The sequence below is a fragment of the Punica granatum genome, chromosome 1, assembly GCF_007655135.1.
Source record: "Punica granatum isolate Tunisia-2019 chromosome 1, ASM765513v2, whole genome shotgun sequence".
Classification (NCBI taxonomy): Eukaryota; Viridiplantae; Streptophyta; class Magnoliopsida; order Myrtales; family Lythraceae; genus Punica; species Punica granatum.
Window position 1 is genome coordinate 42,354,935 of NC_045127.1, and position 24,818 is coordinate 42,379,752.

At 38.6% G+C, this 24,818-nt stretch overlaps 4 protein-coding genes across 7 annotated transcripts; all 4 read right to left on the reverse strand.

Annotated features, from left to right (window-relative positions):
• Window positions 1-430: 430 nt before the first annotated feature.
• Window positions 431-4,637, reverse strand: LOC116192282. 2 transcript variants are annotated; one of them, XM_031520786.1, is made up of 9 exons: window positions 4,475-4,637; window positions 3,371-3,931; window positions 2,424-2,953; window positions 2,092-2,142; window positions 1,890-1,997; window positions 1,343-1,438; window positions 1,110-1,208; window positions 958-1,017; window positions 431-864 (listed from the first exon to the last, which is right to left on the reverse strand). In XM_031520786.1, the coding sequence occupies exons 2-9, from the start codon at window positions 3,894-3,896 to the stop codon at window positions 799-801; spliced, it is 1,536 nt and encodes a 511-aa protein (XP_031376646.1). In that variant the 5' UTR covers window positions 3,897-3,931; window positions 4,475-4,637; the 3' UTR covers window positions 431-798. The 2 variants fall into 2 exon arrangements, with proteins under 2 accessions (XP_031376646.1, XP_031376647.1); XM_031520787.1 differs by having other exon boundaries at window positions 4,440-4,629.
• A 9,705-nt stretch (window positions 4,638-14,342) lies between these two features.
• Window positions 14,343-15,035, reverse strand: LOC116206341. Its single transcript, XM_031539186.1, has 2 exons — window positions 14,723-15,035; window positions 14,343-14,668 (listed from the first exon to the last, which is right to left on the reverse strand). Exons 1-2 carry the CDS (start codon window positions 15,033-15,035, stop codon window positions 14,343-14,345), a joined length of 639 nt encoding a protein of 212 aa, XP_031395046.1.
• Window positions 15,036-15,225: 190 nt separating this feature from the next.
• LOC116206350 lies at window positions 15,226-17,903 on the reverse strand. The gene is made up of 3 exons (XM_031539196.1): window positions 17,679-17,903; window positions 17,274-17,490; window positions 15,226-16,793 (listed from the first exon to the last, which is right to left on the reverse strand). The coding sequence occupies exons 1-3, from the start codon at window positions 17,901-17,903 to the stop codon at window positions 15,226-15,228; spliced, it is 2,010 nt and encodes a 669-aa protein (XP_031395056.1).
• Window positions 17,904-20,333: 2,430 nt separating this feature from the next.
• LOC116207629 lies at window positions 20,334-22,401 on the reverse strand. 3 transcript variants are annotated; one of them, XM_031540850.1, is made up of 3 exons: window positions 21,993-22,397; window positions 21,769-21,877; window positions 20,334-20,807 (listed from the first exon to the last, which is right to left on the reverse strand). In XM_031540850.1, exons 1-3 carry the CDS (start codon window positions 22,360-22,362, stop codon window positions 20,765-20,767), a joined length of 522 nt encoding a protein of 173 aa, XP_031396710.1. In that variant the 5' UTR covers window positions 22,363-22,397; the 3' UTR covers window positions 20,334-20,764. The 3 variants fall into 3 exon arrangements, with proteins under 3 accessions (XP_031396710.1, XP_031396640.1, XP_031396562.1); XM_031540780.1 differs by lacking the exon at window positions 20,334-20,807 and adding an exon at window positions 20,903-21,209 and having other exon boundaries at window positions 21,993-22,400; XM_031540702.1 differs by lacking the exon at window positions 20,334-20,807 and adding an exon at window positions 21,369-21,683 and having other exon boundaries at window positions 21,993-22,401.
• Window positions 22,402-24,818: the final 2,417 nt, after the last annotated feature.

The following is a 24,818-nucleotide window of genomic DNA, read 5'->3' on the forward strand; positions in this document are numbered from 1 at the left end:
AATTTATTCTATATTTATCGATAAATTTTCTATTTTATCAGGAAACTTTCTATAATTTTATTCAAGTTTTACAATGTAACAATAATTGTCATATGGTTACAAACATTAAAATCCAAAGAATTTAGTAAGCTGAGAGTAGTAAAATGAAGCTTCCGACTCATATGTGATAATCGATAAATGAGTAATCGACTAATTTTGATTAAAAAAAAAGAATTACAATATAATATATAATACATGCAATGTGATATTTTAATGTTAAAGAAAGTAATCGTAAAGATAATCTATTTTGATATATACTTGTTTGTCGAATTTTATACTAAGCTAAATAGATGTGTCCACGCTCGGGGAAAAAGGGTCAAATTTAATTATTGGTCATATCAAGTTTTTGCTAATATGACTCTATATCATCGAAACTAAGCACACTAATCTCTGTATCATCAAATTTAATTATTGGCCACGATGTGAGGATGACTTGCTCTCCAAGAATAAATTATCTCGGGTTCGCATCTCCCGTGATTTAGCCTTATTTCTGGATCGACCCAAACATTATCTTGTCAACTAAAAGAAGCAGAATCTTACTTTGAGATGTAACCATGCATTCCTCAAAAATAAGCGGCAGGAAACCCGAACCACAAGTTCCCTAAAACCCCGAATTAGTACAAGGCCAACCGTCCAACCAAACTTTTCTTGCACGTCCTTGCCCAACCGCCGATGCAGACTTATCATAATAAGTACTTCTCCACAGCATCCAACCAAACTTTTCCAGCACATCCGTGACCAACTGCCCAATGGGGATTATTATAATAAGTACTTCTCCACAACCGTCCGACCAAACTTTTCTTGCACGTCCTTCGGAGTTTCAATCTGAAAAAACAACCGTGTGTGGTAAGATCAGCAACGGAAGAAATTGCAGTCTGAAATCATTGAGCGAGATGGAAAGGGCCATTGAAAACTTACTGCATTCAAAGCTTTGAAAAGGGCTTTCACTGTATTGTGAGGATTCCTGGAGCCAACAACCTTAGAGCAAAGAGAGTCGGAGATATTATCACACCAAAATAGAAGAATCAAATCCCTCACCACCTCTGATTTCGGGAAAGATAAGAAGGTACCTTGGATTTTACATTCTTGAATCCAGCCAAATTCAAAATCGTTTGAACTGTTCTACCAGCTTTCATACCTGTCCTAGTCGAAGCGGGCCATAGGTACACCTAGAAGGAACAAATTCTCAAACTGAGAGAACTTTCGAAGAGAATTTGCAGGGGAAAGCCCAAGATAGACGTTGCATAAATGCATGAAACTCTGACATTAGTTCACATGCAAACAGAGACGAAAACTAAGGAACCTTGGTTTTCTTGTATGACGTTTGCACCGCATGGGCAATTGTATGCTCCTCGTGCCGTTCCACATGATGGAGATTCTGAAAGCATTTCTCATAGGCCTGATCAATCAAGACAGATGAGACATATCTTTAAAAGCTGCCTGCTGCATAAAACTTAGACATCCAAATCCCAAATAGCTAACTTTGATGAAGTTTACGAATATTTAAAGGTACACTAACCAGAAAAATGAACACAACTCAATGATTTATATAGAAGAATTCAATCCTTTCATCCAAAGATCACATAATATACCCCATCTTTTTCAAAACATGAAGTCGAACACATTTTCAGGTGCTCATGAACTGTCCATTTGGCAAAGACAGAACCAGACCCTTCAGTTGTCATGACTATCCACAACTTTTAACTTTGCTTCTAGTAAAGAGATTAACAATCAAAGACATACAAATCTTTTTCCTATTCCATCCATAATATGATCATCTCAAAAGAATATCATCAAGGAATAAAAGTTTCATTCATTAACGAAAGTAAAGAAACCAAATAGATGAATACCTTCTGGAGGGCGATAGGAACTGCAGGGCCTTTAGCTTTTGCAAAACCCACAACACCATGATAATTCCCACAAGCTAACATAGCAGTGTACTTGACTACTTGACCACCCTGACCATTAAAAAAAAAAAAGAATCAAGGTGTCCATCAAAATCAATAACAAGTGAACTAGTTTACTTTTCCATTAATTTACAATCTGCGATACCTTAGTAACTTTACAAGTCCGATTCACGTTGATCAGTTTCACATCAAATCCCTGCCATTAATCATCAATGAGATCAGACGTTTTATCAATAAAGCACCAAGTCAGACCAACCTGATTCAAGAGGCAATTACATTCTCTAAGGAAACAATAAGCACATGCCCCCGAAATGACCAACTAGGATCAATGCATATATGGTGGATGATAGATAATGCAAAATTGCCAGTTGAGTTCCCAAGGCCGTAAGCATCACATTAGAACCCAAGGAAGAGAAAATTGCATTTTTGCCTGTGTTTTTTCCAAGCGATTAAAAGGAGAGTGCCAAATTTACTTACTTTACGATACAGTGGCTTCCTTTTCTTTTCTATCAAAGCATTTCTTTCTTCAGCGAGGTCTCTAATCTCCTCCTCCAAAGCTTTTCCCTTTCTTCCAAATGTGTGGTCCAAATCTGCTAGCTTCTCTTCAAGTTTCCTGTCAATTTCGTTAATCTGTGCTACCAATATGTCATCCTTCTCTTTCATATCATCAAACTCCTCTTCATCATCCTCATTTGCTCGTTCAGCTTGTATACCTTCCTCTGCATTCTCAGCCTCAGGATCTTCTATAAGATCAACAGAAGGGTCCGCTTGGTCTTGTTGAATGATCCCGTAGTTAGATGGATTATTTGGATCATAAGCTTCCTTCCACTGGACCAATCTCATAGCTCTATTCAGTTTATGCTGAAGAATAAACTTGTCCTTTCCTTCTGCCACCTTTAGCCGATTTATCAACTCACCAATCACTCGGTACTCAAGGCGAAGCCGAAAATGCTTCTGCTCAAATTTGTCGATTTTGCTCATCCATTTGAAAGCCTCATGAAGTGTCTCTGATAAAAGGGTAAAGAAAACAGCAATAAGACCTAAAGACTTCAGGTAGAAAGCAAAATCTCAGGAAAGCTAGTTTGAGTAACCATATGACAAAAATGCTCACTTGTACCAACTACAACAAGAAACTACTGCAACAGTGCCTGCATTCTTTTTCCCCTTATCTGCAAATTTGAATAGAATTGATTCAATCGTCGGAATACTAGGTGATCCCGGATCCCGCAACTGGCTTACTATCTTTCACCCTTTCCTTTATTGAAGGGAGATAAATCGAATTGCCTAACTCCTACATGCTTGAAACTGAATCCCAGAGACTTGCCGCTTACAACAGAGAATCAAATCATAACGTTTAACCAGGGCTTATCAATGAGGATCGTGAACAAGAAGAAATGAAGACAAATGGACAATAAGGATTATACCACTCTCAACAAAGTTGTTAAGCAACTCCTCATGGCGCTTGAACTTCTTCTCAAACAATTCGAAATTCTTCCTCATATTTTCCGGATTGAGCCTCTCATCATCCTCATCCGAGTCAGAGTCCGTGGGCTCCTCGAACATGAAGGAGTCAGTGGAAGAAGTGTCGTTGAGCTTCTCCTTCTCAAGCTTCTCAATCAGCGGGCCCACACCCATGTAATCCTCTTCCTCCTCAGCATCGATGTCTTTGGTGTCCAGACCAGCCCTCCTCCTAGCTTCTCTTTCTCTCTGCCTATCCCTCTCCACCTCCGCGAGCAGATCCTCGACAGCTCTCGAGGCCGCATCCGGTTGGTACGTGGAGAAGCGGGATCTATGAAGCTGAGGGACGAAGAGGATTCTGCCACGGGAATAGCAGCCAGGGGAGTAAAGCAAGGGTCTGCCAGTTGCGGGCGTATGGAAGAGGCTACTTTGTTTGAAGATAAGACTGGACCACGAGAATGGCGCTTGCCGTGAAATCCTCCGGACACTCATAACTCTTCTCCTTCCACTACTTTTATTCTTATCAGCTGCTCATGTAATGTAATTAAGAAAATTATCAATATTATGAGATATAATAAAAACTACAGCACACTGCCTACACAAACAACTCCAATCCCGAACTTCATAGGGAGTCAAAAGAAGCTCGGAAAAGCATCTCACAGGGTTAACCAGTCATCAAATTGAATTATTTGCTACATTTCCAGAGCAGACATCAAGAAAAGCAGGATTAAATGACAAATGTTCGTCGTCGAGAAAAACCTAGAGGAAACGAAACATGTTCGTATCAATGCATTAGAGAATTGGGGAATGAAAATATGCATGTGATGAAGATAAAAATACGAAATGTGGAAATATCTGTAACAGGATAAAACCAAAATGCAGAGCAAACCACCGAGCAAAGCAGGAGGCTCCTATGTCAAAAATGAGCAAAACGAATCATTCAGTCAAGTAAAAGCTCAAACCTAATCCCCATTCCAAGCAGGGGGGGAAGACAAAAGCCTTAACAGTCTCTAACTAGGCCGGAACTGTACGTACTGCAAAACCATGGGATGGGAATACGGAGACTTTACTTTTCACTTCATTCGGCACGGCAGCTCAGCCGCTGCAGAGGCGGAAGAAGCTCTGGCGAAAAGCAGAGCAGAGATCACCGAGGAAGGCTGAGTAGAGGCCGAGGCGGAGGCGGAGGTTGTCGGAGGTAGAGCAGAGGGAAACCTCAGAGAGGAGAGAGGGTGAACGTGGACCGGCTAATACGGCCGAAAAATAATGGGCTGGGCCATCAATAAGATGTTAAAATTGGGCCGGTCCAGTAGAAAATTTACATGGGCTTTCAGTCCCAACTGGATATATTGTCGATGATTTGCTCGAAACTTCACGAGCTACTGAATTCGAACGTTACGTTACTGGAAGGCGATTCTCATCTGATCCGAACTCGAGCCCGAAATTGATAGTTTTGCTTTGTCGACATTCCGTTCATCTGATGCGAAGACCTTGGACATCATTCATTTAGTAAAAAAGTTTAAAACAAGAGTGCCTACCAGCTGTGCCCTCGACTACTCGCTTTACCCTACTCACCATCGGTGCATCGATATGGATATAGATATTTCGTTTAAATTCACAAACCTCCTCTCCAGTTTCCGCATCACCATGTGGCAAATCTCTTACGAGTTATGTGAGCGTGAAACCACCAATCAACCTCAAAACTAGAGCGTAGCTCATTCTAAGATCCAAAGGTCTAGTCGACTGTTGAGTTTCAGGACAAAATAGGTCAAGTGATATTAGCGCGATAAGATAATTATGGGCTCAACAATTTGGCTGCTTAGATTCTTCCCAAACGAACACAACCTACCAATTTGATGAATGAAATAGTCTGAAAGTCGGTTCGAAGGGTGGTAAGCTCAAGGCTGTATTTGGTTCGTAATCACCGTGCTTCCAATTACCTGAAAGTAGGGAGTTGTGATATGGAAAATCTTACCTTATGGAAGCCTTCTTGATTTGGAAACCAAGGTGGGCAGAGGCCGACGGATTGGCACCGATAACCCCAGAAGGTCGGTGTGGTTTCGCTCCAGAAAGCGAGGTTAGACTACTTAAAGTAAAGGTACGGGAAAAAAAAGTGTAGGAAAGTAAAGATAGAAAAGTAGTTTGCACAATTAATAGTTGTGTCGAGAGGGGCTTACAAGAGAGGACGTACTCGGTATCTATAGGCCTTAATTTAGAATAGGTACAGTACAAAAATCCCTTTATAATTTGAACTTGAGGCAAATTAAACTCTGTGATTTTTTGATGGACAACTAACACAATGTGGTTTACTTTGAGAGACAAAAGGGACCTCACCATTAGTTTTTTTCATCACTTTTGATCTTCAAATTTTACCATTATTACCCACAAACTTCTAACTTTTTTTCAATTTGATCCTAAAATTCGAAGGAAAAAAAAAAGGAGGGATAGGGCATTAGGGCCGCCAGTTGGCGACCCCGACCCCACCATTGAAGTCGTCTGCACCCACGGAAGATGCCAACGACCATGGAGATGGGGTCAAGGTCGCCGATTGGCAACCCCAGTTCCTCGATTCGACCGGATCTCAAGTTTGAGATCCCGGTTTATTTAGGGGTTGGAGCCACCAATTGACAACTCCGATCCCACCTTTGAGGTTTTCGGCATTCTTTGTGGGTGTCAACAACCTCGGTAGTGGGGTCGGAGTCGCCAATCGGCGGCCCCAGCCCCTTTCCCCTTTTTCGAAGCTCAAGACCAAATTGTAAAAAATTAAAAGTTTGAGGGTAATAATGGTAAAAATAAAATTTTGAGAACCAAAAGTGACGAAAAAACTAGTGGTGAGATCCCTTATGTCTCACAAAATAAACCACAGAGTGTTAGTTGCTCATTGAAAAATCACATGGTCCAATTTGCTTCAAACTCAAATCATAAGAGGATTTTTATTCTTTTTCCTTTAGATGCCCATGATACAAAGATTGAGAAGTATCGCATAAATTAATGAATAGTGTTTTATTTTATATATATTTCTATACTAATATATAAAGTTAGGTATAGGATTAATTGTACCGGTGGTCCAAAAGGTTTCATGAATGTTTCAAGTTGATCTAAAACGTTTTTTTGGTACCTTGTTAGTTCATTAAATTTCAAAATCATTTGGATGTAGTACATTCCGTCAATTCATAATTGACACCGTTAGCAAAATGCTGATGTGACAAGAATATTATAATAAAAAAATTAATTTAAATTAAAACTCCAAACATTTTAAAATTTCAAAACAATCTAGATTTTTTGAACATTTTCAATTTTACCCCAACCCTCTCTCTCCTCCACTATTCATCGTCCCCCCCCCCCCAACTATTCATCGTCCTGAGACCCGCCCTCTCCTTCGACCCGGCAAGTTCCCGTCCAATTGCCCCTCTCCTTCTTGACTTTCTCTCTCTCTTCATCTCTGCTAATGGGCGAGCTTCAGTCTCATCATCTGCTCGGCTGCATCAAAGCTGCTCGGGGAGCCCGAAAGGGGCGACATGGAACCCTCAAAATCGTCCGAGTGGACGAACTTGCAGCCGTTCCCGTTCTTGTAAAACCCTCTCGCGAAGCTGCCGTCCCTGGACCCACCGGCGCTGCCGCTGCTATTCCCCTGGTAGAATGAGAAGCTGCTGCCGAAAGGAAGTGAGGGGCTGCCGAAGAGAGAGAAAGTCGAGAAGGAAGAGAGAGAGAAGGTGTGGTACATTTTGAAAATTTTAAAAATTTTGAGTCGTTTTACAATTTTAAAAATTTTGGAATAAAAACGGCGTCAAATACAGATGACGAAATGTATTATATCGAAACGGTTTTGAAACTTAATGTACCAACAAGTTACCAAAAAAATATTTTGGAACAATCTAAAACATTCATAAAACCTTTTGGACTATCACTGCAATTAACCTATTTTTGATATCACCCATGACTCATTATGCAACCTTTAAATTTAGGACAAATTAGTAATTTCACTTAAATAACTTTTTACCCTTACAGCTCCTCTCTTTTTGGTTAAAAAGCGCCACTGGTATCAAAAACTTTTGCAATCATTTCATGATTGGTACAAAATTTTTTTTAACAATTTTAATATAAAATCTTTCAAAATCTTGCAATTAAGTGTCTGTCAATTCTCCATTGACGCCAGTATTTTCCAACAAGGTACACTATGTGTAATTTAAGCATATAACGTGGTGCAAATAATATAATAAAATATTCTTTTTCAAAGTTATAATTAAAATAAATCAAATCAAATCACAAAAGAAAACACTCTCTCTCCCCATCTCTCTTGGCTCTCTCCCGTCTCTTTCTCGTTCCTCTCCCCCTTCTCTCTCTTCTTTCTCTCTATCTCTCTCTCCCATGTAAAAGTTGTAGCAAGCAGAGAAATGGAGATTGAGAATATAGCAATTAAACTAAATTCCAACAGTAGAAACAATTCAAGATTCTAAAACGTAGAAGACTCTTACGTGGCATTTGGTTTGTTTGAATATTAAAATTGAAAGTGGAAGGAATTTAAATAATTAAAATTGAAATTTTTATTCAAACTTTTTATTTGATTGAATCTCAAAATTAGCACGGAATAAATCAAAAAAATTGTTTAACAGACTGAAATTGCCTACCATTTTAAGAATAAAAAATTTTAATAATATAATAATAAATTAAAAAAACCCCAGCGAAACGGCCACTGCCCCCAAGCATCAGACTGCCATCTTCCGGTAGTTTCGACATGATTTGAGCCCATCAGCTAGCTCAGTCGAAGGATGATTTTGCCAAGAATCCCCGATTCAGTCAAACTTTAAAAAAAAAAAAAAAAGATGGAGGAAAAGGACGAGAGAGGGCGCCAAGCTTCGGATGAGTTCCTCTGCTTCTGCGGTGATGGGAAGAAACAATCTGGATCGGGTGACAGGGTGCAAGAAGAGAGGGAAGAGAGAGGAAAGGGAAGAGGAGGGGAGAGAGATGAGGGCCTTTTAAATTAATTTTATTATTTTTAGTTAAAATTTGAGAGATTGAAATTTTTATTGTATTATTTGTGCCATATTAGATAATATCTAACACGTGAAGTGTCACGTTAAAAAATGCTGACGACATTAATAAAAAATTGACGGAATGTACTCTATCGTAAAAATTTGGAAAGATTTTATAATAAAATAATAAAATTATTATAAAAATTGTACCGATCGTAAAATATTGCAAACGGTTTGTACCAGTGATACTTTTTACTAGGGGTGATCGGTTCCGAATACCCTGTATTTTTCACGATACCCGGACCCTGACTTGTAAGGGACAGGTTCCAAGATTTTGGAACCGAACTCTACCATGTTGAATCCTGGAACCGGAACCTGTATTATACTATAGGGTTGGAACCTGTAAATTTTTTTCTCTGACAAAATAAAATCGAAAATTTCACTGTAAATTTTTTTCTCTAGCTAAATAAAATTGAAAATTTCACATTCATAATCAGTAATTATGCAAAATACAATAAAGATTTAGATTAATCCACAATAACAAAAAAATAATATGTTTCATCAATCCATCGACAAAATTAAACATCCATAATACGATTCTACACAACAAAGTATCTCTGTTCTGTTTCATTAGAATAGACAGTAACTTTACTCTCTTTTTTTTTAATAAATAACTAATTTCGGGTACCCTATAGGCAAGAATCGGAACCGGAATCGAAACCGATTTTCACCGGTTCATGATTTTAATACTCGGAACCTACCCTATTTTCAATAAGAGCTACCCGGACCATACCTTAACGGTTAGGTTCCGACCGGTTCCGGGTATACCCAGTACCCGTACACACCCCTACTTTTTACCCCAAGAGTCCCACCACCAAAAACCAAATGACATTGTCTTCTAATTAAAACAGCCATATAACACCCCAAAAATAAAACAGGTATATAGCATCAATTTTGCCCAGTTCATATCTGACAAAACTTACAAATTGGTCCACGAAAGATACCTCACTATACAAATCGTCCTCGAAAGATTTGTTTTATATAAATTAGTCTTGCCTTTTGAAATATTAGGACAACTTAGTCTTTCCGTTTCAGTTTTCATCTCATCATTGATGGAAAGGGTTGACATGGGCCATTATACTTTGATTTGGCCTATTAAATTCCAAGTTAGATACGAAATTCCCCAAAACAATGTCATTTTTTTGGCTAAGTAATTAATTTCCAATCAAATATTTAAAAAAAAAAGAAAAAAAATTCGGAAAACATATTAGGGGCAGATCGAGGGCCCTTCCATTCCGACGACTCTTTCTTCTAGTTCTTCCAAACCTGGAAAGAGAGAGGGAGAGGGTAGATCGAGGGCCCCATCTCGGCAACCTCCCCTCGACGAGGTCATGACAAGCATCAGGGGCCTCCCTCCCGACGACCTCTCCCCTCGAACGAGGTCGCTTCGAGAAGAGAGAAAGAGAGAGGGAGGGGGTAGATCGGTGGCCCCCCTCCCGATGACCTCCCCCTCGAGCGAGATCGCTTGGGTTCTTGAGCAGTCAATCACTAAATTCAAGAAAATCTCAAAAATCAGCTCATGGTACATCGGTTTCCAGATCTCTAGGGGCCGTTTGGTGCTCAGATTATTAGATTATTGAGATTTTAAGATTGAAAGAAAAAATTTAACCATGAAATCATTTTTCGAGGAATATAGGAAGAAAAGTGAAATTGTTATGTTAGGTAAGTATCGTGAATTACTGAAAAAATTAGTAATAATATACTATTTTTTTTAGTTATATGAGTTGATTCGCCAGACCCACCATGATATTCTAAGAATAACATGTGTCACGGAGGGAAAAACTTCCCAATCAGAGGCTGGAAAATTTTAACCCCTGAGCATTATCTCGAGTTAAAACTTTTAAGCTAAACACTCGAAAATAGGTTGAAAAATTGAGGCCCTGTTTGGATTCAGGAACAAAAAATTTTAACTTTAACTTTAACTTTAACTTAACACACTACACAACAAAAACACAAATTTTCCAAGTAAAAAATTTTAACTGTAACTTTAACTCAACACACTACACAACAAAAACACACGTTTCCCAAGTCAAATTTATAATCATATCTCATTTATCTTTTTTCACAATCAAAATCAAAATCAAAATCAAAGTTACTTTAACTCTGAATCCAAACGCACCATTAATTTTGATTTTGATTTTGATTGTGAAAAATGACAAATGAATGTGATTATAAATTTTACTTGGAAAACGTGTGTTTTTATTGTGTAGTGTGTTGAGTTAAAGTTAAAGTTAAAACTTTTGACTTGGAAAATGTGTGTTTTTTTGTGTAGTGTGTTAAGTTAAAGTTAAAGTTAAAGTTAAAATTTTTTGTTCCTAAATCCAAACAGGGCCTGAGATTTCCTCGAGAAAGTTGAAGCTTTCCTGCGATTCAAATGGACCCCCTAATTTCACGCGGGGATAATAAAAAGGAGAATACAACATTTTTGGGACTGGAAAATAAAAAGAATCAATTGCGTAAAAGACCCAAAATTTAAAGTCAATTATAAATCTATCTCAACATTCTACTGGTAGTGAAACAGAAAAAACAAAAAAAACAAAAAAAACTTAAAATTGCAAATATTTGCTAAAACATGACTCTTGACAAATTACTACATCCGCTTTTCTTGACCCATATCTTTCAAATTCGAGTCTTAGAGGAGTTATAGTGGTTCACAATTGGCACTCTCGTCTCGACCTTTTTCGATATCATCGTTGAGGTCAAATACCTCTAAAAACATTGTGATAGATCAATTAGACAATAATGATTAACTTAACAGCTCTGTTTCTCGTTGACAGGTACAATCAACCATCCTCAAGAGTCGGAAGGTAATTGCCTCTGCTAGTCTTCCTTAGGCCATCATCGAAGAAAGTTTCTTCATTCCATAAGATTAGTTTATTCGGAAATTGGTTTCACATTTGAGGAGGTGCAGAATCATGCTTATAAAATTTAGAAAACAAGGAGAAGCAGAACTCGAATTATCAAAGCATAGTCGAGCAATGCAGAGGAGCATTGAGACTCATCAAATCATGCAAGCATGGGTTAGATCTTCACCCATAAACAATCTATTCATACATATAGCAAGATGGACCCACGATTTGCACTGCCGAACTGCTTTCGTGAACTAATAAAAGTTCCAGCGACACAGACAAAAGTTTTTGTGACAATCATCAGGAAATTTAGCGCACGCCTCTTCCTGGCAGCTATATTTGAAGCAATTGGCTGCATACTGATAAATTTGACAGCATTTTGTAATCCGTACCTGGAATAACATCAGATGACACCTCCTTCCGGGAAGGAGGTGTCACATTAAGAGTAAGCAGAGAATTGAAGCACTAGTTTGCCAAGTAGTAACTTAAAATCATACATCTAGTGAAACATACAGATAGAAAGAGATCAAGCGGGGAGCAGTTTATGGATTGCCCAACGGAATCGGTTCAGCAAGATCAGTTGTGTTTTTCATTAAAAAACTTCATCATGCAACCAATAAAACATCTAAAGCTATAGAATTGGCTACCGTACCGGGCCTGAAAGCAGGTCTTACCTTTCGCGGACTTTGAACAGTCTTTTCACCAGTAAATTCCCAACAACGGGATCCATACGAGAAAATCTGTGACATATCTCTTCTTTAACAGACAACAGGGACGAGGATTTCAAGTCCCAGGATTGCCCAGAGTTCACAGTTCCCACAAGCAACAAAAGAGGCCAGATCCACATGTTATCCCAGAGAATCACAAAGATGCTCCACACATGATCGCAAAAATAAAATGGGCTTATCAAATTAAACCATACATCTACATATGTATATGTATATATATATAACATATGAAAAGGTTTTCAGAATTTACAAGTACCTTGTCAGACAATAGCCTCAATAGCTTGACTTACTCGTCCACAATAGCTTCATCAACTTCCAGAGTCTACTCGTATTACCATGTAACTGATCCCAACACACGGATAGCAGCATCTAGGGGTCGAAGTTGAGGAAATAATACGAGAACCTGTAACATTTGTAACGGAAAGTGAGTTGTGCATGATTCAAAGGATTTGGTTGATTAGTACCGAAAGCTATTAGTTCACTAGACCCATATGCAATCTGCGTCTTCCATGTTTATCTTTTCTAATTTACAGCTGATAATGATACACACTAGCACACGCAATCTAGCTACAAACTTGAGCATAATGATACGTCCCTCATACAAGCACTAACTATCATCTTTGCGAGCAACATGTTTTGAGTAAAGCCGAACTCCTGTTCTCAATCAAAAACAAGTTTTTGCAAAGTATCAAGAGGTGGTAGAATTTCTTTCTTATCAAGTGCTCTGCACCTCTCAATGTCCTCAGAGATCAGTTCATCCTAAATAAGCTGCTTGAGACATAAGAAGTAAAACCGGACTTCATGAGACTCTTAAAATTTAGAATCCAACCTATATGAAGTAATGTTGAGAAAGCAAAATTTCCAAAATGATTAACAGATAAGAGAAGATTGGTTTATTTGCGTTCTTCCCGTTCTTTATGATATGAATTACTAGATCTGGTCAGATCCATAGGTGTGGATCGATATAACTCAAACTGTCAAAGCATGGATGAACCATGAAACTACCATGGCATTAGCTTACAAAACAATATTCACTGACTTAATTCCAATACTATCATACTACCATTATCCGAGTCTCACTGATAGGCGATCAGTTCACCAGCCCAATCAGCATCAGCCTTCCCACTCGAAATCGGTATGGAAGGCATCAAAATGTGGCATCAGTAGTAAAAAAAAGCCTCCATTGAAACAAGAATCTAGCTTGGGCAAGCTTCCATGCAGTAAATGTTGAATATTTCAAGGCTTAATGTCCTATCATTCTTCGCCAAGGAAACAAAATATTTGCTGAGCAAAGAAGGCCATTTGGACAAAACTCGTGGAAAATGATGAAAGAGCTTATCTCTACATCCAAGTTATATACAATGCTTCAAATTTGGACAGCTGTTGTACTCGAGTGAAGGAATGCCACAATAATAATAATTAAATCCAAAACAAAAAGGGGGAAAATGATAAAGATCAAGAGAGAGACATCTAAATTTATTCAAGTGCCAGCAGACAAGGGATTCTGTTCCAAAATTAATGAGGAAGCAATAATTAGCAGTAAATAATTCACATAAAATATACTAAACATAGGCTTATTTTTTTGCCCACTGACCTAAATGTACCAGCAAGAAGTCCCACATACGAATAGAATGTTTGACTTTTGCCATAGAGAAATTGCTCATACATGATTCTGTTGTTTGCTATGACATGGAAGCCAAGGGTAGCAGGAAGAAGCAGCAACCCACTAGGGCAAAGAATAAGTGAAGGATTCAGATTGCTGGAAAAGGTCAGAAATGGAAATTAAAACCAAAATTTGTTGAGCAGTAACATGAAGTTGGCTCCATGGGCTATAGTGCAACATTTATGAATGTGTTTAGGTTCTAGAAAAACAATTTCATAATGATTACCTCCTTACCTTGTTATGATGCCGGTTCATTGCTATCAGCTTATAAAATCTCCTTGTACCCGATATTTTGTACCATATTTTCCAGTGGTTGTTCTTCATCAGTGGTGAGAATATGCAATCCATTTCTGTTAGTTGCCCGCGAAACAGCTACATGTAACTGGCCATGAGTGAAAACTTGCTTTGGTACGTACAGTCCGACGTGTCCGAGAGATTGCCCTTGGCTTTTATGTATAGTCATGGCATAACATACTGATATGGGGAATTGCCTGCGTTTCAGGACAAAGGGCCATTGCGATCCTGATGGTGACAAAGTTACTCTTGGGATGAGGACCTTATTCCCTATGTTTGAGCCATTCATAGTTTCTCCTTCAACAAAACATTTCCCAAGTTGGGTAATCTTTAACCTTGTACCATTACATAGGCCAACACCTTGGTTGAGATTCCTAAGAAGCATCACCGGAGCACCCATTTTTAGTCTCAGTACATGGTTTGGAAATCCTGGAAAATGTGTTCAAGAATTCTGCTGGATAGAGGAGATCTTCATCCTCCAATTGGAAGTCGGCTTTGCAAATAGTATCAGATGATAGGTAGGTCTTCTCTTCACCACGTTGCATTCCCATTATGTAGTCATTGATTTGCTCTACAGTTTCATTCTTATGAGCTAGAATAGCCTGCCGATAATTGGAGTCTCCAATATGATCCAACAAATCTGCGTAGGTGCTTCTGACAATAGCTCGAACACCATCTGAACTTGAATGGATCATCAGATCTGATGGTATAGTAACCCATTATTCTCCACAATCAGGGGAACTTTTGCCATCACCATTGTCAAGGATCCACTGAGCGAAGCTTTCTTTTTCCATTGTCGTGGAGGAATTCATGTTTCTTGACTTCAACCGCATATTTTGCTTCAATGAATGTACTTCACGAATGTCCCAAAGGTATGAAGTCTTAATGGAAGCCTCAATAGCGTCCTCCCCATCACCCTTAGGAATAACTGGCAAAATTTGTCTAAAATCACCACAGAGGACAGTAGTTATTCCTCCAAACAGTTTCGACGAACATTCATCTGCAACGCTTTTCATAATGGGACGAAGGCTTCGATCTACTGCTTCAAAGCACCTCTTATCCGCCATAGGTGCTTCATCCCAAATGATCAAGGATGTCTGCATGATTAGGTGAGCGAGCTGTGTGTGTTCATTGATAGGACATGTGGATTCAGCCATTGGGTTCAGCAGTATGTGGAATCTCAAATGGGCAGTCCAACCGCCAGGCAGAAGAAGAGCTGCAATACCCGACGTAGCCACCACAATGGCTATCTTACCCTCAGATCTGATTTTTGAAAGGAGAGTTCTCCAAAGATATGTTTTCCCTGTTCCACCTGATCCGTACACAAAGCTTGCCATTCCTTGAATCAACAAATTGAAGAACTCTATCATGAATTGCCTTCTGATCAGAATTTAGTTTATGCAACATCTGAGAGTACTCTTCTTGCATTCTCATCCTATCATAGTTTAACTCTTCACTAATGAGACGGTTGTTCATTTGCACCATTAGAATGTCATGTGGAACTGTCATGCCCTGACAGCCTTCCAATGACTTCCCTGCTTTTATGAGAATCTTTTCAATCTCCGAGAGTGCATAATTTTGTACTTGTTCATCAGTCAAATTAACATTGGGAAAGTTCAGTAGCTTACGTTGCTCATACAAAATGTCCACCGAGAGTACCTTCCAGTTCCTTTCCCAAAGCTGAGCCGGGTCAACAATCTCACAGAACAGTAAAATAGCGCAGAACAGTTGCGGGAGCTCCGTTCCAGAACCCCAGGTGGATGCTTCTTTCAAGCAATCATGCCATTCTTGATCATCTTCCAATAAACCTAGAGCATAGCATGCCTCCTTAAAGGTAGGATAACTGACACCATTCACAGTTCTAATTTCCTGGTAAGAACGGCTGCCCCTAACAACGTTCAGGAGCAAACACAAATAATACATCTCTCCCGTTGTTGGGGGAACATAGAAAATCCTACCATTGCATCTTCTTGTCCAAATTTTCCCGTTGTTGTTCCAAACAAACTTCATAGGGAATTCTGCATATGAGAGTTGCTGAGCCTTGCGGTCCTCCGAATTTAATCTCATCCGCTCAGTGAACATCGTCCTTCCAGTTCCAGGTCGATGCAAGGCGCTTTGAACCTGCATCGCTTCTGGGAAATAAATAATTTGTTGGTCAGGTAGATGGAAGGATAGACGCTCTACAGCTGGTTCACGGTAGAACATTTCAAACCAAAAAATTCGCCAAGCAGCCTCTGCAGCAGTAATGTATCTACAATCGAGGTGCGCGTTTATCTCGTCATGGTCATTCACCTGCTGCATCCTACTACTGTCAGCCTTGTCAGCATTTGAGTTGATCGAGGTGAATCGAATCGGGCCTTTCTTGACGTTTTTGAAGAGGTACTTCAATGACATTGACCGGTTGCACAGCTCCACATTCAAATGAGCATCGAATTTTACTAGGAGATTCCTACTATAGGGGACAACATAACGGTTGTCAAGCTGTGTGTCATTCTTAATAATGTACCTTCCATCATTTCTTCTCATGTATATGCGGAATGCTCCTTCATCCATCGTTGTTTTAGCATGGAATTTCTTTGGAAAATGATTGGCGCAATAATCCTTCACCATACATGGAGAGTTTCGATTTAAAATGCCGCAAGGGCCATGGACCATGAATTTCTCAACTATGTTGTACGCTGCTGGGTCCTCCTCTTTATTGGGAATCTCGGCAGAGATGATCTCATCAATCCGCGATGCTGTCTGGATTTTATCCTCTGCATGTAAGAAGACTAATCTGTGGGCATGCGGTAGGCCTCTCTTTTGGAATTCTATTGTGTAGACAACTGTTTAAGAAAAATCATGAGTCATATAACTGTGAATACCATTTAAAACGCATAATAACACTCAAACTTCCAAATGAGTTTAGAGAAGCCATTCAAATAAAATCAGCAATGCTAATCTATTTATGGAGTTGAAGGTCAACGGGGATACAAATGCAGTTTATGTTACTTTTGTCTTCAACCAATGGTTAATAGTAGAAAACGTCACACTTCACAGCCATACAATGTTAGAGCTTTAAATGAACGGCCATACAGACAGGACGCAAGAATGGCAGAACTCATGGTGATCGATCCAATAGCCTTTTAAAATCCATAAGAATTAAACCACAATTCTTTTCAGACATAATGAGCGAATGGGAACAATTACAAATGGAGCATAAAGAGAGCAGAACTTGATTTACCGTCCTTGAATCAGAAAATAACAAATAGTTTCGGTGAAGTTGTCGAAGGAACGTGAGATATTTGCAATATATCAAGATGTACCAGCAACGACTCTTCCGAATATATTGCGGCGCTTTATATCATCCATCAACTCCCACAACTTTATCGAGAAAACACGAATGACAACATCAATTCTGTCATCACTCTTCTGGCCTTCCAGTGTTTCAATAAAGTACTGGACTTCTGGCCACTTTGGGTTGCATGTGAATGTCAAGAATAAGTCGGGATGACCCATGGAGCGACATATGGCCATTGCATCCTAAGTGTGAAGAGAACAGGTGCACATGGCACCATAGATTATGTTTAGCTCGAGGATATTCTTAAGAGAATAGGTAGGAAAATAAGATTTAATATTTCAAACCGCTTTCATATAGATTGGAAAGGATAGCCTACTTAGTAATTTTTAGCTCGATATCGAGGTCCGCCTGTACGAGTAGAAGGTAGAACTGTCATTCTGCCAATGCTATCAGGCATGAGGCCTGCTTGCCTAATTGCATCTCTTAATCCGCTATACAACTCTGCCAGTAGCTGTCTCTGATAGTGTCGCATCCAGTTGAGTCTGTCTTCCTCTATACAAGCAGAAGCATCGACCAAGAACTGCTGAAGTAAACGGCCTGCCCTGAACAAAGTTTGTGACTCTCCAGAACAGCTGTTGTAGGCAGAAAGTGACATAGCGTGCACGCGAGTAACTGTCACAGATCCGTTGATTCCATAGAATACCGGAACTACGACATTCAATCTCCTATTGATTCTTTGAATTCCTACGAAACCAGCATCAAACTCGAATAAAATCCGAGAATGGACAGAGAGCACAAAAACTTCAATTTTTATTAATTGATCAAAAAATGGAATTCGGCCTAAATCTTGTCTTTTCATAGTCATAGGCTATGAGTTGTGCTCCGAATGCCGTTTTCCTCGAAACAGGGTCATCAGAACCTGCTTTTTTCGAGATACCAATTTGTCACGTCTTCTGCTGTATCATTCTCTGTTTCAAGGTAAACAAAATTAATAAAAATTGGAGTTTTTATGCTCTTTACCCATTCTCGGATTTGATTCGAGTTTGATGCCGGTTTCCTAGGAATTTGAAGAATCAATAGGAGATTGAAAGTCGTAGTTCCGGTATTCTGCGGAATCAACGGATTTGTGACAGTTACTCGCGTGCACACTACGTCAGTTGGTATCAGAGCCGTGTTCGCTCTTGGATTAGCGATGCCGCCCCGCAGAACGGCTAATCAACGTCATGTTGTGGAGGAGGACGAACTGGATCGAAGGATCGAGCAGATCATTGATTCCTGACTGGAGGTGGCGTTGGAGCGGAGGCTGGACGTGGTTGTGGATCGCCTAGCCGAGATAATGGGAACGCTGATGGGGGCCCGGCAGGAGGTCGACCCAAGGCGCGGCCGAGTCCCTAATTTGACTGCGGACTTGGAGGATGTCGAGTATAATTTCTATTCTGAAGAGGACGCGACTGACTATGTTAAAGGTGTGGAATGGCCTTGTGAGGATATCATAGATTGTCCCAATGCACCCGCATCAGAGTGGCCAAGTCTGAAGCTTTCATCAGAATCAGTATCGGCTGAGGAAAAAGAGAAATTGGCTTCTGAGCAAAAGGTCTTGGAGGCTTGCCGAAACTTCTTTCACGATAAGTATGCACCCGAACTTGATGAGGAAGATGAGTTGACTAACGAGGACGACATTGAAGCAGATACCGAAGAAGACACCATGGATTGCAATCCTGGGAACAATGAGGAATTCAAGTTTTTCATAAAGTTGTTCACGGAGGATGAAAAACTGAGTTTCTACGAGAACAATCACCACGGTGGAGACTTTTGTTGTCTCGTCTGTGCAGCCATCGCTAAGAAGATTGAGGATATTCTAGATGAAAAAATTTCCAATGCAAAGAAAGATGCATGGATTCTTACGGTGCCGATTTCGAAAATTATTCAGTTGTCAAAATTGATCGAAGTGCACGTGACTCAATCAAAAAAGCAAAGATTCAGTGAAAGTGTTTATTGGTTAAGAGGTGTACGGAATTTTATGTACGAAGAATTAAGAGAAAGAGTTCACAAAGAGAAGACATTCAAGTGAAAAGTGAGAAAGTAGCATAAGCGTATTAATCTCTCTATTCGTGAAGATCAAGATGATAGTTCGGACGATGACAATTCGAGGGTGAATTCTCTCCATTCAGGGGAGAATGATGCGGCAAAAGATGTGGCAAATCGATACCTTGAGAAAAATAGATTCTAACGATCCTGTTTCGAAGGAAACGGCTTTTGAAGCACAACTCGCAACCTATGGCTATAAAAAGACGAGATTTAGGCCGAATTCCATCATTTAGGGTATCAAACGGACATTTTTATGTTATTTAGGCGTTTTTATAATTTTTAAAAAAATTATGTCTTTCATATAATTTAGACCTTTTTAATCCTATTTAAGTGATGTTAAACCCTAATCCTATTTAGGTGATGTTAAACCCTAATCCTATTTAAATGATGTTAAACCCTAGGATTAAATAGTTGTCTTTTAATCAATTAATAAAAATTGGAACTTTTTGTGCTTTTTGCCCATTCTCGAATTTTATTCGAGCTTGATGTCAATTTCCTAAGAATTCAAAGAATCAATAAGAAATTGAAGGCCGTAGTTTCGATATTTTGTAGAATCAACGGATTTGTGACAGTTACTCGTGCTGTGCATGCTGCATCAGAAAGCATAATACTGCCTCATTGTAACCGTGTGCTGCTTGTTCCTTTTACCTGTTTCAGGATTCCTATGACTTATTTCAAGCCTAAAGCCAACTTCCCCCTATGGAAGTAGCAGAGGATATTGCAGAGCCATGAAGCTTGCATGCAACTCCGATATTATTTGGAGACGGTCTGACTTGTGCAGCAACTTCTGAGCAAGAAGGCAGGTTATATTGCCTACCATTAGTAGACCTTTTCCCGATCAATTGAAGTTAAAGTTCTCGAACTTCACTATCATGGAACTTATCTCTAGCCATCCTAAAAGACTGCACCAAAATGTTATGCTCATCCAACATCTGTAGAAGCTCTCTCATAAGTTCCTCATTGAGTGAACTCTGATAACCCACGAGCGGCAACACTGCCAACCTGTTTGCAATCTCATTTTCTGTATCGTGTATGTACAGCTGTGCGAATTGAGCCTTCATACCATCCAAAGGGGCAAGAGAACCAAGAAGGTGGTAATTCTGCCCATTCAAGCGAAATGTGTAAGGGCCACGACGCCTATTGATTTCATTGTCTACTCTACCTCCCATTAATGTAAAAGAAAAGGATGCATTATAAGCTCGAATGTTACGCCTAAAAGCTGCTGCGATTCCATTATTGCGATATTCAAGTAAGTGTTGCAGTAAAGTAGGAGGGGGCTTCAAAAGTGGCAGCTGCACTTGCCCTTCCATGCAACACATGAAGAATTTCGGATTTCTGTGCTGCTTATGTTTTCTTCACCTCTCCTCATACCAGTGAAGAGGCCCACAGAACTCACACACACATCTCGACCTTCCGAAATTCCAAGGTTCACTGACGAAACCTGTAAAACTTCTTTTTGGATAATTGATACCTGCAAAACATTTAAAGTGAGTACATTCGAATTATGGAATTTGTGACAGATATAGACGGCAAGCAACTCGTAAAGATGGGTATAAGGGAAGATAGTTTCAGCGAAGCCTGGGAGCAACAGTATATTTTAAGATGAGTTTTATGAATTGAAGGAAACGAGCTGCAAGACATGCTATTTTTTGTTCTATGTTAAAGACATGATGAACAGAATGGGCTTAATTTTTCGAGTTTCAGAATGTGGCACTCAGAGAGAAAAACTGCAGATATACTTTTGTTACAGGAAGCAAGATAAAGTCTCTTTCCTTAGACTAGTAACCAGCATGCTGTGACGTCCCGGTTCTAGCTCCCACAGAAGCAGCTGAAGTAGAGATAGATTGGAAATGACGACCTGGAACCAACAATCCTAGAAAAGACAGAGTCCGAAGAAGTTTCTAAACAATCCTCGACCCATGAAAGACTCCAATAATCAGTTATTCAATACAGTAAGTTCCTAAACATCTGTTTTACTGTATGAATGAAGTTCTACTATAAATTCATTCCTCGAACATGCAACAGCTGAGCACGCAGGAAAATAGGATGCTATATATTATTTTGACAAGATGAACTCAAAAGCAGCAGCATGGCGGGGCCTTTACTCCCCCTGTTCGTAAGTATTAGATTCCGCACATATAGATGGACATCAATAAGTCATAAAGTCTACTCCATTCATCGGCATGCGCGAGTTTACTGAGCTCACGGAACAATATAATATCCTGGAATGTACTTTTCAATCTCCTCCCGCGCTGTTACACTTATAAATGGAGGAGATTGCTCCTCAGAACCGCCGCCACGAACCGGTTTTTTCTTTTTGCTCGGCGAAATACGAGGTATCCCCAGCCTATTGTCCGCCACAAAACATTTTCGTTTAAGACTGAAAGTAATTACAATGCATCACTGTGTAGAAAGAACAGGATGGGATCAACCTGCGACGCCGAGTGAAGGGAGCACTCCTCCACGGACTAAGTATCTGCTTCCTTCGAGTCCTCGCTTGCTGATATTGGGAAACTCTATCGACGCTCTGGTATCGATCTTCTGAAAATGGGAAAGCCAAAGGACATGCAATCAGGAGAAGCACACAAATAAGCCAAAGAATTAAGCAATTTCAGCACAGATAATGTTACGAAATTCGCATGGAATCAGATCAGACCGAGGAGTTGGAGCATGGCCTGCGGCTGGACCGACCCCGCGCTGCTTCGCCTTTTCGGCCGGGCTATCTTGCATGACAATTTATCGAAAGAAGAGGAAGCAGAGCCTGGGGAAGGTTCGAAAGAAGAAGGGGAAGAAGCGGAGACCATCCCGGCAGTGGAGGAAGGCGCACGGCAGTAAGAGGAGACTGATGTGAAGGGTCTGAAGATGAGAGGAACGACAGTAGCAGCTCTTGCTCTTGCAGAGAAAGAGGGTCTTCCTTCCTTCCTTCCTTCCTTTCCATGAGCCCATACACATTCAGAATTCAGAATTTGAAGGTTTTGCCAAGTATCCACCATGGATGCATGAGAAGCTCCAACTGATTGACACATGGAATCCCCACTCCTATTACAGGCAAGAGAGGGGGAGGAGAGAGAGAGGGAACAGTTGTCTACTTATTAATCTACACAAAAAATTGTGTTAAAACGTATTACTTTTTTTAAAAAAATAATTATTATGATCGGATCATTTATCCGGTCGAATGGATATGATAACCTGCTGGGTTGTTCGGGTCAATTAAAACATTCGAAAATTTAGAAAGGGAAATTTTAAAATATAAAGAGTACTCAACGTAATTTTTATACGAAATTTCTTTTGACTTTTCTAGATAAAGGTAGGGTGAAAAATGTTTGTCAAAAATAATTGATTCGACCACATTGACCTTATCGTTTACTCCGATGGTTCGATCAGATAATTTGTTACATTATTCGGATTGGATTTAAAATACTAAGAAATGGGTTGAAAATATGACCAAATCGTTGATTTGTCTCGATGTGGACCGGATTACATAGTACCTTCTTTGGATTGGATTCTATAATATATAAAGAAAAAGGAATTTTAAAAATCAAAACTAAAAATTAAAAATCTACAATTGGGAAGATGTTTATTTATTAATATTGATATAAGATCTAAAGATGATGTGTTTGGAATATTCATGGCCCGTGAAGAATAAACTCTCAAAAGTGGAAAAATATTTCCCATTGAAAACCTAAATAAAAAAAATGCATATATCCTAATTTGTATACCTAGTATTTTCAATAAGAAATTTCTTTTGATTTATTAATACAATATTTGGGTGAAAAAGTACATTTTTTTAAAAATAATTGATCTAACGATAATGACAAGATCATTTATCATAACAGATTGGCTGAATAATCTGCTACCTTGTTTTGGTTAGATTTAAAATACTAACAAATGGGTTAAAAATGTGAAAAATTTATAAAAATGAAGCAATTGCAACTCAAAGTATTTTCGATAGAAAATTTCTTTTGACTTTTCTAAATAAAGGTTAGTAAAAATATTTTTTGAAAATAATTGATATGATTACAATGATCGGATCATTTATTCTAATAGACCAATCAGATATCCTGCTACATTATTCGAGTTAGATTTATCATATAACAAAGGGGTTAAAAATGGAATTGGTTCTCGATGTGCATCAACAAAATTACCTATAACCTTTTTATATTGAATTTAATAATAATAACAAAGAAAAGAATTAAAAATAAAAAAAGAGAAAGTTGCAAGTGGGGAGAGGGGAGAGGGTCCTCCCACGACAGTAGGTTTGGGATCTGCTTTCACTTCTTGACGGAATTATATGGTATGATATGATATGATATATGATATGATATGAAGTCATCATCAATTTAAACATATACTGCATTCAAGTGTCAATAAATTATCAATACATTAATTCTTTTGTGAGCTATTTTTTTAAGTTTTAAATAAAAAGAGCACCTTTAAATCTAATCCAGATTAAACATATATATTTATATTTATATTTATATTTAAGATATTAATGGTGTGTTTAGTTTTAGAATTAAGTAAAGTTGAGTTTTGATTTTAATTAGTTTGTAATGATTGTGTTGTTAAATTATGAAAAAAAAGTGTGAAAAGGTAATGAATAGTTGAGAGAAAATAATGATTGTGTTGTTGAATTGTGAAAAAAGTAATGAATAGTTAATAGAATTTAGTATTAAAAATTGAATTGAACGGTTAAAAAATTGAAAAAAATTGAAAAAATAATAATTGTGTTGTTGATTTTTATTGTGTAGCGAGCAGAGTTAAAGTTAGAATTAAAATTTTAAAAACATAACTCACGAACCAAACAAATTGTCATTGAGGCATTAAAAACTTGAGGGAACAGGATAAAAAAATTACTAATAATGCCACATGACTCTGTAATGAAACAACCGACACCAATTTCGTTATACCAATAAGGATAAAATTTTATTTCGAAATAAAAAAATTTAAGAAGTTCTACATATGCATATATATATATATATGGAGTTATCCATCTATAAAAGCATGTTACAAAATCTAAATACTCCCCTTATAGGTAGGTAAAAGTGAATTTCTAATATCTCATGCTACTTTTAAACTTTTTAAATTAAAAACTATGAAAAAAGAAAAGTATGAGAGGTGTTAAATTTTGTCAGCAGCAATAGCATCCACTTTCTTTTAACCTACTCAATAAAAGAAGCCACACGAGTAATCCCTTGGTGTAAGTGGTCGTTTCAATAATTTAATACTTACATTTAATTGAGTAGTTTTTAATTCAAGGAATACACCTCATGGTTGAGGACAAAGCCATAACTAATCGCAATAGTCTCATCCAATAAATTGAAGATGCTTACAATTTCACCGAAAAAATAGATATGACATATATACTGAAAAAAAAAGGATAAAGCACAACAAAGAATTGGGGATGATCATGGGTTTTCTTAAATGGGTTTTAACCCGTCTCAAATCCTATTGGACCGTTAAAGGGTTTTACACAATGGGTCAC

Excerpts from the sequence above, each read along its gene's own strand:
- LOC116192282 (XM_031520786.1), bottom strand. The coding sequence starts at position 3,896 with ATGAGTGTCCGGAGGATTTCACGGCAAGCGCCATTCTCGTGGTCCAGT. Across the intron at positions 2,954-3,370 it reads TAACAACTTTGTTGAGAGTG|AGACACTTCATGAGGCTTTC; the intron begins GTATAATCCTTA and ends CCCTTTTATCAG. Across the intron at positions 1,439-1,889 it reads TTCCTATCGCCCTCCAGAAG|GCCTATGAGAAATGCTTTCA; the intron begins GTATTCATCTAT and ends TTGATTGATCAG.
- LOC116206341 (XM_031539186.1), bottom strand. The coding sequence starts at position 15,035 with ATGGCGGATAAGAGGTGCTTTGAAGCAGTAGATCGAAGCCTTCGTCCC. Across the intron at positions 14,669-14,722 it reads TCAGTGGATCCTTGACAATG|ATCTGATGATCCATTCAAGT; the intron begins GTGATGGCAAAA and ends CTATACCATCAG.
- LOC116206350 (XM_031539196.1), bottom strand. The coding sequence starts at position 17,903 with ATGTCACTTTCTGCCTACAACAGCTGTTCTGGAGAGTCACAAACTTTG. Across the intron at positions 17,491-17,678 it reads ATAGCATTGGCAGAATGACA|GATGCAATGGCCATATGTCG; the intron begins GTTCTACCTTCT and ends CTTCACACTTAG. Across the intron at positions 16,794-17,273 it reads ATTCGGAAGAGTCGTTGCTG|TTGTCTACACAATAGAATTC; the intron begins GTACATCTTGAT and ends TTTCTTAAACAG.
- LOC116207629 (XM_031540702.1), bottom strand. The coding sequence starts at position 22,362 with ATGTGTCAATCAGTTGGAGCTTCTCATGCATCCATGGTGGATACTTGG. Across the intron at positions 21,878-21,992 it reads GGCCATGCTCCAACTCCTCG|AAGATCGATACCAGAGCGTC; the intron begins GTCTGATCTGAT and ends TCCCATTTTCAG. Across the intron at positions 21,684-21,768 it reads CCCTTCACTCGGCGTCGCAG|GCTGGGGATACCTCGTATTT; the intron begins GTTGATCCCATC and ends GGCGGACAATAG.